The sequence below is a fragment of the Nipponia nippon genome, unplaced genomic scaffold (assembly GCF_047370975.1).
Source record: "Nipponia nippon isolate SJK-2023a ecotype South Korea unplaced genomic scaffold, ASM4737097v1 scaffold_14, whole genome shotgun sequence".
Classification (NCBI taxonomy): domain Eukaryota; kingdom Metazoa; phylum Chordata; class Aves; order Pelecaniformes; family Threskiornithidae; genus Nipponia; species Nipponia nippon.
In genome coordinates, this window is record NW_028262330.1 from 2,326,676 (window position 1) to 2,341,561 (window position 14,886).

General features: G+C 57.3%; 2 protein-coding genes and 6 non-coding genes across 12 annotated transcripts; 4 read left to right on the top strand and 4 right to left on the bottom strand.

Annotated features, from left to right (window-relative positions):
* Nucleotides 1–100: 100 nt before the first annotated feature.
* On the bottom strand, nt 101–4,593 carry LOC104020718 (5-hydroxytryptamine receptor 3A). 3 transcript variants are annotated; one of them, XM_087750420.1, is made up of 5 exons: nt 4,159–4,191; nt 3,953–4,062; nt 2,051–2,211; nt 1,691–1,901; nt 101–1,445 (listed from the first exon to the last, which is right to left on the bottom strand). In XM_087750420.1, exons 3-5 carry the CDS (start codon nt 2,195–2,197, stop codon nt 922–924), a joined length of 882 nt encoding a protein of 293 aa, XP_087606546.1. In that variant the 5' UTR covers nt 2,198–2,211; nt 3,953–4,062; nt 4,159–4,191; the 3' UTR covers nt 101–921. The 3 variants fall into 3 exon arrangements, with proteins under 3 accessions (XP_087606546.1, XP_087606545.1, XP_087606547.1); XM_087750421.1 differs by having other exon boundaries at nt 1,015–1,152; nt 1,326–1,445; nt 3,953–4,593; XM_087750419.1 differs by having other exon boundaries at nt 3,953–4,593.
* A 2,104-nt stretch (nt 4,594–6,697) lies between these two features.
* TRNAR-UCG (transfer RNA arginine (anticodon UCG)) lies at nt 6,698–6,770 on the top strand. Its single transcript has one exon. It is a non-coding gene; the product is annotated as a tRNA-Arg (tRNA).
* A 252-nt stretch (nt 6,771–7,022) lies between these two features.
* On the top strand, nt 7,023–7,095 carry TRNAR-CCU (transfer RNA arginine (anticodon CCU)). The gene has a single exon. It is a non-coding gene; the product is annotated as a tRNA-Arg (tRNA).
* Nucleotides 7,096–10,122: 3,027 nt separating this feature from the next.
* TRNAR-UCG (transfer RNA arginine (anticodon UCG)) lies at nt 10,123–10,195 on the top strand. Its single transcript has one exon. It is a non-coding gene; the product is annotated as a tRNA-Arg (tRNA).
* Nucleotides 10,196–10,618: 423 nt separating this feature from the next.
* TRNAR-CCU (transfer RNA arginine (anticodon CCU)) lies at nt 10,619–10,691 on the bottom strand. Its single transcript has one exon. It is a non-coding gene; the product is annotated as a tRNA-Arg (tRNA).
* Nucleotides 10,692–11,041: 350 nt separating this feature from the next.
* On the top strand, nt 11,042–11,114 carry TRNAR-CCU (transfer RNA arginine (anticodon CCU)). The gene has a single exon. It is a non-coding gene; the product is annotated as a tRNA-Arg (tRNA).
* A 799-nt stretch (nt 11,115–11,913) lies between these two features.
* On the bottom strand, nt 11,914–11,986 carry TRNAR-UCU (transfer RNA arginine (anticodon UCU)). The gene has a single exon. It is a non-coding gene; the product is annotated as a tRNA-Arg (tRNA).
* A 570-nt stretch (nt 11,987–12,556) lies between these two features.
* On the bottom strand, nt 12,557–14,835 carry MRPL58 (mitochondrial ribosomal protein L58). Of its 3 annotated transcripts, none has more exons than XM_087750815.1 (6): nt 14,645–14,835; nt 14,281–14,314; nt 14,060–14,119; nt 13,350–13,432; nt 13,074–13,243; nt 12,557–12,788 (listed from the first exon to the last, which is right to left on the bottom strand). In XM_087750815.1, exons 1-6 carry the CDS (start codon nt 14,804–14,806, stop codon nt 12,704–12,706), a joined length of 594 nt encoding a protein of 197 aa, XP_087606941.1. In that variant the 5' UTR covers nt 14,807–14,835; the 3' UTR covers nt 12,557–12,703. The 3 variants fall into 3 exon arrangements, with proteins under 3 accessions (XP_087606941.1, XP_087606940.1, XP_087606942.1); XM_087750814.1 differs by having other exon boundaries at nt 14,281–14,317; XM_087750816.1 differs by having other exon boundaries at nt 14,060–14,199; nt 14,250–14,317.
* Between the last annotated feature and the right edge of the window lie 51 nt (nt 14,836–14,886).

Here is a 14,886-nt window from a genome sequence, read left to right on the forward strand (position 1 = left end):
GTGGAACAATACACCGACTTGCAAATAACCCAGTTTTCCTGGATTTTGTCTTTTCTACCTGTGAGCTTGTTTCTGTAGCAAGGACCAAGATCCCAGCTAGGCCTGTTGATAAATACGAGTCCTGTTGCATCTTCTGTTCACCTCAGTAACCCCCTGGTGCAGGGAATGTAGTAGTTCTGCCGTGGCAGGCAAAGAGTTGCTGAGAAGTTGAACGTACAAAGCCCTTTGCCGTGCCGGGCTGTATTTGGTAGTGATCTGCCACGCAGTGGGAGAGAAGTCTCGGCAGTTCTACAGGCCGAAGTCCAGGGCTGTTTTCTAGGTTGGTTGTGAGTTGGAGCAGAGATGCATTGAGATACACTTAAAAAAGTAATTTTTAAAACATCCCAAGTATCACGCCGTTTATCCTGGTGATCCTGTTATTCTCTCTGTCCCAGCTCTCTGAATGGTGTGGATCTCACTGAAACTCACAGAAACAATAGTGCCAACGCTTCAGACTTGAATTGTTTTATTTAATTATCTGAGGTGGAATTCTTTCCCCAAAATGGAAATGTCTCCATAAGAGAAGGGCATTAACTCCCTTTTCTGATGGTCACGTTTGTGGTACGAATTACAGATGGCTAAAATGAAGGTATTATCCCCCAATTTCACAACTGTTTTATTCAAATACCTCGCTAGCCCACAGAATATTCGAAGAACATACGGAGTTGAACTCTCTACTGAACTCTACCGAAGTAGAGTGCAAAGCCCTAAGCGTGCAGATCTCATGCCATGCACGTTTGTGGGTTTTTTTATTCCAGCAACTGAAACAACTGCAGCTCTGTGAATCAAGCAGGAAAATACTTACAGCGGAGGGGTTAGAAGCAATACAGCGGAGAAAGACTGAAGGAGCCCTGTGCTGAGCTGGTCTCTAGCTGCTCCATTTTATAGAAATAACAGCAAAAAACCCCAGGGACAGGAAGAAGTGGCTGTAGAGAAGCACCTTCTCCAGGACGGGCAGGAACAGGTCCTGCTCCGGCGGCTGCCAGCTGGGCTTGGCTGGCGGCCCCTTTCCCTGCGCCGCCTGGGGAAGGTTCGGCAGTTGGGCGCCTTCCTTGGCGAGGGGTTTGGTGGTCGGGGTGTTCGCGGCTCACGTCGCCAGCTCGGCGTGCGCATCTGCAAAGAGCAAGCGGCACCCGTCGGTATAGGGGGGGTGGCGGGTGGCTGCCACGACTGGTACTGTCTGGGGCGCTGGTTGCCCCGAGGAAACCCACCCTCGCTCGAAGGCACCTGCAGTAAAGTGCAGGTGACCCAACCCACTTGTTTTAAGAGGTTATGGGTTGCTTTACCTTGCTGGAAGCTTCCAAGAACCTTGTCAAGGCGTAGGGATTTGTGCTGCTGGTGCAATAGGAAGAAGGTGTCTAACACAGCCATGATCATGAGCAGGAAGGTGCCTAAGAAGAATACCCCTACAGAACAACATGAAAACAAAGAAAACCCTTGATAATTGGCATCGCTTTCTTGAATCTGTAATCCTATTTGCGTTCAGTTGCCCGGTGGGGAAGAGGGGACATTTCTGACTCCAGCAAGCTGATAAAGCTCAGCTGGTCATGACTTCAGCGCTCATGAACGTGTCCGTAAATGCCCAAAGACCTCCCTTAGAGCCGGTACCTGCGTAAAAAGCAGTTAGTTTTTATTCAACAAAGATGGGTACCTATTACAGGTGGTTTGTTGGAGGACGTTGGAAGGATGTTGTTGAGAACCACAGCTAACATGGAGCTGCCGAGGATGATGGCAATCTGGAAACTGAGTTTCTCCTCGAGAGAGCTGGGTCCAAACAACACAGCCATATCCAGCAGATACAGGGCGCATGTTGGGAGGATCAGGTTCAAAATATACAGAGTGGGTCGTCTCTCCATGGAAATCTGTTGAAGAAGATGGACAAAATTTAGGTGAGCAAGAGGTAACTTACTGTGTTGGGCGAATGCTTGTTCCCTAATGTAGAAAATTATCTTATTTCATACTTTTTTTTGGTGGCAAATCAGTGCAATATAATATGAAAGTAGTGCCGTACCACGTAGGTGACCACAGAAAATTCTTCATCGTCCAGCTTTTCTCTGTAGTCGATGATGCTCAGGTTGGTGAACTTCCATTCTCCATCAGTTAGGAAGTAACTCTGGCTGTCTCTCATCATCTCAGCTGGTGTCCGTCTCGTCTTCATGACAAGGTCTGTTACTGCTTGGGCGGGAGGGAGAGGAGGAGAGAAGTTGCAAAATTTAGGTATTTATTAGAGGTCAGTTATTTCCTCTCCCTTTCGCTCCCAACCAAGAGCGTGTGCAGATGGGGAGAGGCGACGTTGCTCGCGCTGCTGGGGTTTCTTAGCCCATCAGGGAGAAATTAAAAAGGATTCTGGCCAAGAGACGTGGCTGGACCTCTGGGAACGCGGATCAGAGGGGAAATGGCTGGTGAATTAGGGCAGTTGTGCTTTGCGGATGCGAGCTGAGGGTTTTGTGTCGCCTCTGCTTGTTCTTCAACCCTTCCTGCTGGGATGAACTGCAGTTTGGATCCCTGAAACTGTCCTTCATTTCCTCTCGTTTCCATGGCTTCCAGGTATGTTTAAAGAGCAGCCCTGCAAAATCCTATGTGAACAAGTAGCCTTGTTGGAAGAAGCCTGCTAGTCTCTCGGTTTGTGGAGACCGGCCCCGGCGGGGCGGGTACCGGCCCCAGAACATCCAGATGCTTCCAGAGGTGTTGCTGGGAAACACACCAACGCAGAACGACAGCGGTTTAGCTCATTTTTCCTGGTCTTACATGACCTCAACCCCACTAAGCGTGAGCGTGCGGTGCTGCTAAGGGAGCCCAGGAGTTAGCCAGCGTCCATCTCACCTATTCCTCCTCCTGCAAATTTAGCCCAGCTACGGTAAAACCCAGCGTGCTGCTGTACCTGGGTAGAGGAACAAAGCTATGCTCAAGTTGCACGTCTGGGTGTCAAAGGGAAACTTGAGGATCATCAAGCTGCACGTTAAGGTAACCTGGAAGGGCTGGGTGGAATTAAAGCTGCTGTTGTGCGTGATGGCCATATAGTCCAAGTTCGAGTTTTGTCCGTTCACTCTGGAGGAAACAAAACTGGAGAGCGACCAAGCTCCGAGACGCTGCTGCGATGCTCCTCAGTCCCACAAAAGCCTGGGCTGTAAGGATCCTTTGGGGGCTCCGTAAGCACCCTTTGAGGGGGTCTGTAAGCACCCTTTGGGGGGGGCTCTGTAAGCACCCTTTGGGGGGGTCTGTAAGCACCATTTGGGGGCTCTGTAAGCACCCTTTTGGGGGAGTCTGTAAGCACCCTTTGGGGGCTCTGTAAGCACCCTTTTGGGGGGGGCTCCGCGCTGTCACCCCGCCATTGGAGGTAGTAGCGAGGAGAGAAAACCTGGGGCTTGAAGAAGGGCTGGTGAGCGCCTCTGGGCTGAGGTTTGTAGCAGCTGAGTTCACGCACAAGACAGTTGGTTCTTCCCCCTGCGCCTCCTAAGGAAACTTCTTGCTCTCTCCCCTCCGCTTGCCGCTCTCACCCGGGGCAGGGGCTCGCTGCTGGCTCTGCAGAGCTGCCTCCCCGTCCTTCCCCCCGGCTGAAGGGCCGGCAGCGGTGCTGTCCCTCTGTCAGACCCGCAGCGGGCTGTCCTCTGTCTTACAACAAATGGCTAAGGGTCATTCCATTCCACGACATTGCCGGCCTCTGATGCTTCCTCGGCTTTAACTGCAGCCCAGATGGGACATTTCTGGAGACGTTACAGTATTACAGAGCCACAAAGTGCTTTGTATGAACTCTGGTCGCCATTAATCTAAATTACGAGGTTATTGGTTACAGAGAGCTCACGGGAACAACTTTTAACCAAATGAGTTTATCCCATTTCCTACAATAACAGCAACAGTTTGCACCCATTATATTTCCCTTAAGCCAGCGGATAAAAATGAAAGGGAAACCTACCGCTCTAAAATGAAGATGGGGGGAGACCAATACGTATCCGTGGGCAGAACGACTTTGGAAATGTTACAGAAATCCTGCGGGTTCCAGGTTGCAAAAGAGTTTTTCCACTCCTGGGGGAAGAAGTTGCAGGAGAGAAATGAGTGTTGGGCTTGGCACCAGCCATCGTGCTGGGCATCACAGGCGAGAAACACCCTTGAGGGACCTACCAGGTTCAACACAAAGTAAAAAGTGACCATCTGGAGCTTTTCGACCTGGAGAAACAAAAGGGAAGATATTGAGCTGATTTTCTTAGGTACATCCCATGCAGAGCCCAGAAGTTCTCCCCTGTTCTTGCAGTGGACAGGTTGCAGAAACTCAGCTCAGGAGGAGAGCTCCAGGGTCTCGGTCCTACGGCCGTGGAGAAGAGGGAGCATGAGATCCAATGGTTTGAAGAAAAATAGATTATTGTTAGCATTTGCATGCCAGTGCCCTGCAACTGCATTGCTCGGTTCAGGCGCCCCGCAGTCGCTTCCAGAGCCTGGTACAAAGCGGGCTGTTTGTCCGTGCCTGCCTCTGGACTTTTTCCTGAAGTAGGAGGGAGAAAATACTCCAGATCTTCCAAAAATGCTTTCAAACAGCAGAAAGCTGAAGAAGTGGAAGGGGCTGATTCTCATCCCTGTGGCCTTGCTGGCCCAGCCCCGCCTGGCCAAAGACTCGGACCCCAACCTAGCAATCACCCCGCTTTCTGCTATAGACTCGACAGGAGGTTTGGGTCCTTACCACAGAGGGAATGGCCACCAGCATAAAATGCATCTTCACTTCCAGAGGCTCCTTCAAGCTCGTCTTGGGCAGTATGTGTGCATGCAGCTTGCTGTGAGAGGAAACGTTCAGGTACTCAACCACATCGTAGTAGGCGCAGACGTACCTCGGAGCAGCCCCTGCTAGAAAAAAAGATTCCGCTTGAATCGGAAAAGGATCAGGCAAGATCTCAGCCTGTGAGAGAGAGACGTACCAAAGGAGAAAGGGTACGGAGCTGTGGATGTGAAAAACGGCATTAACACAGGCGAATCCCTTCTCACATGGATGAGAACAGAATTCCTCCAAGCTTTTCTACCCCGCTTGAACTTACCTGTCCCGAGAGAAAAGGTGAGGATGGCTATAAAAGCTCGCTGCATCCTCTCCTGCTCCCAAATAAGGAGGCAAATGGTACCGTGTGTCTTATGAACACTTCCAGGGCACGTCATTTGTTCTGTAGAAGTTGATTTGATATTTATTAATGAGGGACGGATGTTTTGTAAACAGAAGCTAGACTTTTTATGTATTAATTTGCTTTGGAAGGAAGAATTTGCTAATGGTTTGATGCACTCAGCTGGCTCTTGGGAGCAGCCTTTAGTTGTGGTCAAGGAAAAATAAGGTCATTAAAAAAGAAAAATCCAACAATTTGAGGGCGAGGAAAAGAAAGGGCCCTTCTCCACAAAGAAAAGGCGAGGAGCCAGAGCCACTCAGAAACAAATCTGGTCTCATTTACAAGGCTGAGAGTCTCCCGCGAGCCCCCTGAAGCGGAGGCGGAATCAGCGCCTGTGCAGCGTGAGGGGTGCTGGGGAGGCGGAGGGGAGGCTGCTCTCCTGCGAGCCCGGCCCCGTTCCGCGGCAGCCCAGCCTGCGGGCTGTTGGAGCCCGGCCCCGTTTCCCAAAGCACTGAACCTGCCACGCACCCACTGACTTTCTGTTTCTGCCTCCTTGCTGATCTCCGTTGCTCTCGAGGAGCTGCTCCAAGTCCTCGCTGTTAAGATGAAAGACTCGGAGACTTTTTTTTTTTTTCACATCTCCATCTGTCTTTCCCTCAGCCACCCTCCTCTCCATCACTGCCTGGTTTTTATGCTGTGATTGCAGCGATACCTTCAGGTGCTCGAAGTGATGGTTCCCTTGCAGGGGAGCAGCTTCAATTCGTCTGTGCTTGGAAAGTCCCATCCCGCTGGGACATCGTAGGCGGCACCTTATTACCGTGGCCTCTGGCTGCGTCTGCGGTAGGAGGTGGGAAGCGTGTGGACCACGAGACAGGGTTTGACTCAGACGTGAGGGGCACGGGGAGAAGTAGGGGTGACCTCTGTGCTGGGGCTTGAGGGCCGTGTTGGCTGTGGGAGCTTACGCCGGTGGTGACAGTGTCACTGGAGGTGGGACAACGTTGAGCCCCGCGAGCGGCGACTTGGCCTCCTCTCGTCTGCCAGCAGGTGAGGGGATGTCAGTACACGGGAGCTGCAAATCCATCCAGTTGCTCCAAAGACTTTTGGTACCAAAAGCTGTGCCCTGTCGCAGCAAGGTCCTTGGCTGCGCCGCGCACCCTGCGCGACGTTGCGGCTTGCCGTGGGGGGCAGAGGAGGGGGCAAAGCCGGATCCATGCGACACCTGGGTGCCAGGTGAGGCGATGGGGTGACTCGGATGCTCAGCGAAAGCCCTCCCTGCCCAGCACCCTGCTTCTCCCCAGCAAAGCACCCGAGCCCTGGCTGCAGCACTGTCCCCCGGCTCCGGCGCAGCAGTGGAGGCCGGCACGTCCCACCCGTGATTTCCCCACGGCTGCGGCCACGGACGCTCCTTCCCCAGCCGCGTCTTCTGGCATCGCAGCGTGCCCCGGCGGCGGGGAGCCCCCCCGCCGCTGCCCGGGCGGCGCAGCCGGGGTCGGGGGCTCCGGTAGCCCCGGTAGCCCCCGGGGCGGGGCGGGGCGGGGCGGGGGGTTGGCAGCGCCGCCGGGGGGGGCTGTTCCACCGGTGACCGCGTGGCCTAATGGATAAGGCGTCTGACTTCGGATCAGAAGATTGAGGGTTCGAGTCCCTTCGTGGTCGGCCCTTTTTTCCCCCACCCCATTTTTAAACCTGCTCCAGCTTTCCACCCCCTCCTCCCTTCTCACCCCTTCCCTTTATAGGGGGAAAAGCGAACCCAGGTTTGGCCCCCTGCCCCCGCCGCTCCTGGTACAGCCCAGCTCTGCTTCCCCTTCCTCTGGAGCCCCAGGGTGGTTCCCACCCATGGGTTACACGCGTGACCACGTTTGCACCCTGCAGCACGAGGTCCCACAGGGGAAAAGCCTTTTTCACCCAGCCCCAGTGGCCTAATGGATAAGGCACTGGCCTCCTAAGCCAGGGATTGTGGGTTCGAGTCCCATCTGGGGTGGGCTCCCCCTAATTTTGCCAGTGCCGACTCCATTTTCCCGCCCCTTCTCCCCATTTTAGTGCTGCCGGGCCTCTGGCTGCCACCCGCTGGGTGCTGGCTTTGGCTGCCGGGTGGGAAGGTGTTTCCCATCCCCAGCTGCAGATGTCAATGAAGGACACGAACGCAACGGGAGAACCCAGAAGCGCAAATAAACCAGCGCCGCTGCCCGTGTGTACGTGGGCGCAGCCGCCGGGGCCGGAGCTGGCAGAGAGGGAGGCTGGGGTGGGCCACGACGGGCGCTCTGGGGCAGCGACATCCCCGCGGCAGCTCCGGGCTTGCTCACCGCGCCAACAGCCGCTGTACGCAGGCTGTATGATGCCGTTGGGCGACGTGGTTCTCTGCTGCCGGCCAGCGCTCCCAATTTCGATCTGATGAAAAAGGGAAGCAACGAGGAGCAGCTCCAAACTGCCCCGGGCTTCGGTGCAAAGGCGGAGGCTCCATCCAGCTGGTGGTGGGTACCGCGTGCCGAGTGCTCATGTGAGGCCGTTCCTGAGGGAAAAACGGCCAGCTTTTGCCTTGGGAGCGGTTAATGAAAGGATGGGTTTTGGGGAGATGTTAATGAAAGGATGGGTTTTGGAGGGGAGAGCGCATCCATCGCTGGCTCTGCCCCATCCGCCTGGAGCACGGGCACCTTCCAAGGTATCCCAGAAGGTGCAAAAGCAGAGCAGGTAAAGCTGGTTTTTCAGCCTCATCTGGGCAGAGCTGGGTCTGTGTTGGGTCATTTCCCCCGCTCCGGGTGCTCCCTGTATCATCCGCTGCATCTGCCCCCAACACAAAGCTGACGGGTGCCGGGGGATGGCCCCCTTGCCCCTGGCACGGGACCGGCTCTAACGGGAGGGAAGCTTTACTCCTCCGCCAGAAACCGCATCCCCGCGAGGGCTGGCGGTGGGGGGCCGCGCCGTTTGGGTCTGCCGCCCTGGGACCAGAGTCCCCCCCGGGACAAGGCCCTCTCAGGTTCCTTGCATTAAAAAGCCGCTTGGAGGGTCTTCTCCTGCGGAGTTAATGGGTTTTAAAAGGCAGCTGCGGTCAGGGTGATACCACACCAGTAAAACCTAAAGTGAAGCTTCTTTCTAAGTAATTTTTCTAAGTAAGTTTCTTTGTCAGTAATTTTGTTTAAAGTGTGGGAGGAAATGACTCTGCTGCCTGGCAAGCAGCAAACCTGCTGAAGCCCCCAGCAGCCCCAGGCAGCCGAGCCGCAGGTCCCGGCGCCGCTCAGCAACCCTGCCCGCTTTGGGAGCTGGGAGAAGGGGCCAACGGGGTGTCTCCAGGCCGGTATCACCTGGGACCAGTTGACTCCCACCCCTTTGGGTGACCACCTTCAGGGCTGCGGTTGAAAGCATGGTGAGAGCACGTTTTTTGCATCCTTCTTACAAGTTGGGATAGCGTCAGGTGGCTCTCGGGGGTTTTTGTTGCAGGAACAAGATGATCACTTGGCTTCCTTCGGGCAGCGTTTTCTTTGCATCTCCTGGAGACGCTGTACCCGCAGTCCCGCTGGGATGTCCTGGTGGCAGCGTCGCGAGGGGCTGGGCTGGTTCGCTGCGTGGTCCGAGGGGTTTCCATCACCGATGGCCTCGCTCGGGTGGCACCAGGCTTTGTTCCCGCTGTTCCTCTCCTCTCCTGCCTCCGGAGCACTAAGTCCCAGGCAGTGGGAGCGTCTTTGCTGGCTGGTGGGCAACGACCAGGGTGCAGAGAGGGAAAAAACCAGCCCCGGGGAGAAATGCTGCGGTGACGCGAGGCTTTCTCAGGGCTGCGAATCCCCCGGTGCTATGCGAGAGCCGGCAACCGCTGCCAGCAGCAAGGAGCCCTGCCTGCACCTGGGGTGAGACCCTGGGACCGAGGGACACTCAGCCATGGGGGGCTCAGACCCTTGCCCCGCTCTGCAGTCAGGCGCCCGACCCGCCTGGCCGTGCTGTCCCCACCACGCATCTGGCGTGGCGCTGCCTGCCCGCAGCCCCGTCGCGCCGGCCTCTCCCCCTCCGACACCGCCGGGGTTCACACCCTGCACCCCCCGTCCCCCCCACGCCTTGGCGAGCGCTCGGGGCGGCCGGGGGTGGATGGAGCTGGGGCAGCCTCTGCGTGCTCCGGTTCATCTGCCGGCTGCTGCTGCCCGCCGTACTGGGAAGCTTTGCACACCCGTGGGGCACGAGCGCGCCTCTCGTGCAGCCCTGCCTCTCCAGCACGTGTCTGCACAGCTTTCCTTTGACAGCCACGTCGGAAAAGATGCGTGGGCTGAAGCTGAGCTGAACGTACCCCAGGAACCACCATGTCCCCAAAGCCTCCCGTGGCCGCGGAAGAGGTTAAGATACCTTCCTGCCGTGTGTCCGGCTTTAGGAAACTCTTTTTTAGGATTAGATGAGAAAGGCAGGTTTTGGGGAGAAGCAAAGCTGCACCGGGAGGCGCACGCAGGAGGCGTTACTGATAACGAACAGGATGACTTGATAACTTAACCAGGCCTGCGGTGGTTCTCGTTGCGTCACAGTGTTACTCTGTAGTGGTGCTACGTTACAGCAGGTGCCCGTCACCGGCGGCTCATTGACACTGCGCCCACCACACCGAAGGCTGTCACGGGAAAGGACGAGCTGTCCCCAGGGTCGCGGCTGTCCCAGTCCTTCCGTCACCAGCAGTGCCCGACCCTGGGAGGCAAACGCGCCTTCCCTCCTGCTTAGGGCTCATCCCGGCCTCAGCTGGACGGGATGGTCTTGGCTTTGCCTTTCCGCGGGGCCGTGGCGGGGAAGGCCTGGGCTCGCGTACCCCCGGCAGCTGGATGGGGAGGTCTGGGGGGGTCTGCGATGACCTCCTGGCATGTGGGGTCCCATGGGGGTGGGGACCCCTCGCCCGCTCACCCCCATCGCCAGCGTTGGGCCGGGAGGGACGGCAGCGATCCCAGGCGGGGTGGGAGCGTGGGTGATGCGCGGGGGATGGCAGGGACCCCCGGGGACCCCCCCCCCCCCCGCTGTGGGTCACCGTCCCCAGAGCAGCACTATGGGGGACCACGTGGCCTAATGGATAAGGCGTCTGACTTCGGATCAGAAGATTGAGGGTTCGAGTCCCTCCGTGGTTGTTTTAAAGCCACGATCGTTTAATTTCCCGTGGGGGGACAGCGATTGGCACCCGCGGGGTGGGAGCAGCCCCGGGGAGCAGCGGGGCAGAGCTCCCGAGAAGGTGCCCGCAGTCGGGGGCAGTCCTGGGCTGGGATCTGCCCCGGGGATCTCCCGGCCGGGGGGGTTCGTGCCCCCAGGGCTCTGCCGCAGCCCGGGGCGGGGGAGGCGAACCGGAGCCCGGCACCGGGCGGGGGCTGAGCCCCAGCTGGGCCCGGTTCCCGGGGGGAGATAAAAGGGCGGGGGCGGCCGGGGCTGAGCCTTTTCACGGCTGCAGGGAGGCCCGGTGAGCTGGGGCGTGGCGCGGGGGTCTGTGTGTGGAAGGGGGGGGTCCCCACATCACCCCTGCTGCAAGGAGCCGGGATAGGGGGAAAAAAGGCGGCTATCACCCCAGGTGGGACTCGAACCCACAGTCCCTGGCTTAGGAGGCCAGTGCCTTATCCATTAGGGCACTGGGGCCGCGCAAGGGCCGCGCCCCTTCCCTGCCCCGCGCCCCCCCGCGCTGTTTCCGCGGGTGCGGGGCAAACGGCGCCGGGGGGGGGGGGGGCGGGCGGCTTTATTGCACCCGACGGCGGGGATGGGCAGCGGCACCTCCGCCCCGCCGCCGCGGGAGAGCGGCGTGAGGCCGTGCGGGCGGGGCTGGGCCCCGCGCAGGGGTCTCCACCCCCCCCCCCCCCCCCGCAGGGTTTTGGGGGGTGTTCGGCCCCGGGGGGGTCCTCCATGGGCTGTGCGGGACCCCCGTCCCCGCCCGCTCCCCTCTGGCCAGCAGAGAGTTAAGTTACGGCCCCAAAAAACGCTGCTAGTAGGGAGCCCCAGTGGCCTAATGGATAAGGCACTGGCCTCCTAAGCCAGGGATTGTGGGTTCGAGTCCCATCTGGGGTGACTCTTTTCTGCTGCGGGGCGCCCCGGTTTGCGGGGCTCCCTGCTGCGGGCGGGGGCGCCGCAGCCCCGGGCACCCCCGGCCCCGGCGGCCCGAGGGGGACCGGAAGGGTAAAACCGCGGAACGAGCGTGGAAGGCGCTTTTAGTCCACCGTGGGCTCTGCTCAGCCAAATTTTGCAAATCTTGCTGTGCCGCCCGGGGAGGGAGGCCTGAGCCGCGGGGGGCTCGTCAGTGAGGTCCCCCGGTCACGGAGGTCTCGGCTGGGGCTGCTGCTCTCCCGCTTGATGTTTGTGGGATGGCTTCTGGGTCAGAAATGCGGCTGGAGCAGCGACGCCCCGCTTGCTTGCGGGGGCCAGGGCATGGAGCTGTAGATGGCTTTGCCTGCGCGAGGCGGCTGGCAGCCACCCCTCTCCCACGCCGAGAAGCTTTAGGCGGGAGAACATGGCATTATCTTTGCTCCGCTTGCTGGGCAGGGCGCGCACGGCGGTGGAGGCGGCCAGCCTGCGGCGGGGGCCCGGGAGGGATGTCGGGGTGTGCTGGTGCGCTCCCGCACCCCCGGGCAGCCTCTTTGGGGGGGATGCGAGCTCTCTGCTTTTGCAGACGTGAATGCTGGGCTGCGTAAGGGCAGAACTCAAAAGTTCCCCTTCCGCGGGGGACCGGGCACCGGCCGTGGGAGAGGTGCAAGGTAGGAGAGGTGCGAGCGCCCCGTGCACCTCGCCGTGCCCCAAGCCCAGTTACGCTCCAGGGCCCAGCGCTTTCCCTGCTGATTTGGTTCTTGCCTAAAACAGAACGGCCTCCCCTCACCCCAGGTGGGACTCGAACCCACAATCCCTGACTTAGAAGGCCAGTGCCTTATCCATTAGGCCACTGGGGCCCCACAAAAAGGTGAAAAAAGTGTAATTTCCGTATCTTTGAGACCCCCCCAGTAAACCGGTGGTGGCAACATCCACATTAAACCACAGAACTTCGTTCTGTTTAAACAGGGCCCGCTAACGAGGGACTCGTGAAGCCTGCAAGAGCTGAGTTTGAGGTTTATGGCGTTCCACCTCAAGGGCCAGAAGCCTCCTGTGCTTACGGGGTGGCTCCCGACCAGGGAGCGACTGCCTCCCGCCAAATTCCTGCCGCGGCTTTGGGTTAGTTTAACAAAATGGCGTGCGCTTTTTTCTGGTTAGGAAAAAAAAGCAACTAAAATGGAAGGAAAGTGCTTAAAATGGTGAATACTCTATTTGCGACTTAGTGGTTAGACTGCTTTTACTCTTCCCTTCCCCAAAAATCTGCTGCTGCTTATGTGTTCAGCAGCAGAGGGTGCTCTCACAGAGCAGCGGGCTGGATGAAGGGGGCACAATAAAAAAAAGTAGCTGACAAAAGCCTGAATTTTTAGTTTCTCTCAAACACGAAGAATAATTTTTCTGCAAAATGATTGACGGGCTGTCACAGTGTATCATCAGGTTCAAAAGGAGATGTTAAGTATTTTTATTTACACTTTTACACCACTTTTATTCAAGATAGGTCATAGAGTTTAGCATCGTTTCCAGCTGCCAACGCCATTTCTTTAAAGACGGTATGCCAAGGACTCCGATCGCTGCTGGTCTCAGTCAAAGTCTGCCTTCCTGCTCTGTTTTATATCTGAGTGTATCTTTTTCTGCCGTAGTCGTTCACGGTTCATTTTTTCCACCCTAAAACAAAAAGACAAGATCCTTTAGCGTACAAAGAAAACATTCAAATATTCAACTTTGAGCATAATTATAGATTTGATGAGCCAAGAAATGTCCACAGACAGAAAAACCAGTCCCTGTTCCTGGGATGCTGCCCAGGAAAGCAGTTAAGATCTAACGGACCTGTGATTTTTTTTTTTTTTAGAAAGGAAATCCTAACGAGTATGAAGAAGATGGTTTAAAGAGGCTGCAAACTAAATCATGGAACACAATAATCAGAAATAAAGGCCACTTCAATCAAGGTACCTCTCTATGAGTTTCTGCGTAGTCTCCTTAGACACCACCTTGGGCTTCTCGGTCGCCTCCGTGACCATGGCTCTGATTTTTTCTAAACAAATCGCCAGATTCCTCATTTGGTAGCGACTCTCCTCAGAGTTCACAATCAGCTCACCAGCTCGGTTTATCTTATTCCTGTGCTAAAGAAGGGAAACCAGGATGCGATCGCTGAAACCTCATTAGATTTGTCACGGTCTGTCTGCAAGCGTGAGGTGTAAACCGTGGCTGGGGGCGGGGGGTAGTTACCATCGATGCCATTTTTTGTCTCACAGCTTCTGGAATCCAGTCTGCCGACGCCAGGTGGAACCGAACTTCTGCCTTGCTGTTCACTGGGAGGAAAAACAGGATCTTTTTTTCAATGTACTGGCTCGCCTTCCTAAGTTTTATGAGAGAATTCAGTCTGTTCACTGCTGGCTTTGAACACAGGATGATTCCAGTACTAGCTTCCTGAAAGATCATGATTTTTTTCTCGCTATATTTTCCCATACCACTCCACAAGACACACTCTAAATTTTTATGGAGACTCTGTCATGGCATTTGCCTTTCTAGACATTACAAGATTTATTGCTACTGCCAGTCGCCTAACTACCTTATTTTTAATACAAAACAGGAAGGCTTTTCAGTTTATTTGAATTAAGCTGAGAATTTATTGCACTGTGAAGTTTCAGAATCCAGTCGGTTGGTTGTACGTTCAATGAAAGCAGATCAGAGAGCAGCGGTGTGACGTGTGGCAGCAACGATCTCAGCACGAGCGTTTCTAGGAGAAGCCCGTACATTCTCGAGCATTGTGAAGCCTTAGAAGTTGTGTTTAAAACGTAGGGTAATGATAATGAAAAATTAACATTGGGCAGCACAAAGATGCTCGATTTCAAGCTCCCAGTATTTCAGCATAAAGTGTAAAGAAGCAAGTTGAAGATTTGGTTTTTTTTTTTTTCCCTTCAAAGTCTCCTCCTCACCTTTGTTAACGTGCTGCCCGCCGGGGCCGCTGCTCCGGCAGTAGGACACGGTCAGGCGAGCTGGAAGGGAAGAGCGGCAGCGGCTGACTGGGGCAGGGAGCGGGGATGCTGCGGGCCCAGCCCGGCTCCGGAGCGCGGAGCTGGAGCGCGGGGCCCAGCCTGGCCTGGGCAGAGGCAGCCCAGCACCGACCGAGGCCCGGGGCCGCTGCGGGGGGACTCACCCAGGGGGATGTCGAGGGCGGCCGGCTGCGTCTCCTGCTGGAAAAGACGACGCGGGGCCCGCGTTAGGCGCCGGGGGAGGCCGGGGCAGCCAGGGCCCCGCCATCGCCGCTCCGCGCCCGGCCCCGGCCCTGCTCGCCCCGGGGCTGCCTGGCCCCGCCCACCCACGACATCCCCGCCCCTTCTGCTAAACCCCGCCCACCCACAGCCCAACCCAATTACGCTAAGCCACGCCCACTCACTCTGGCACCGCCCCTTGCGAGAAACCCTGCCCGCCAGCTCTATGTCAATCAACTCCCAAGCCCCGCCCACACTAAGCCCCGCCCACCGCTCTCCTTCCTTCCTTCTCCCCCCCGCCCCACGCACCGGGGCGCTGGCGGCGGCGGCGCCGTCCTGCCGCGGCGGGTACAGCTTGTCCAGGCTGTAGGCGCTCCGGTACTCGGTGCCGGCGGCGGCCCGCTGCGAGAACCGGGCGGCGAGAAGCCCCAGCCGCGGCCGGCACAGGCCCCGCAGCGTGTGCGCCGCCATCTTGGCTCCCGCGGTGCGCCTCCGCCACGGCGTCCCCACGGAAACGGCGGCTGCGCGCCGCGTTCCGGGGCGGGGCCTAC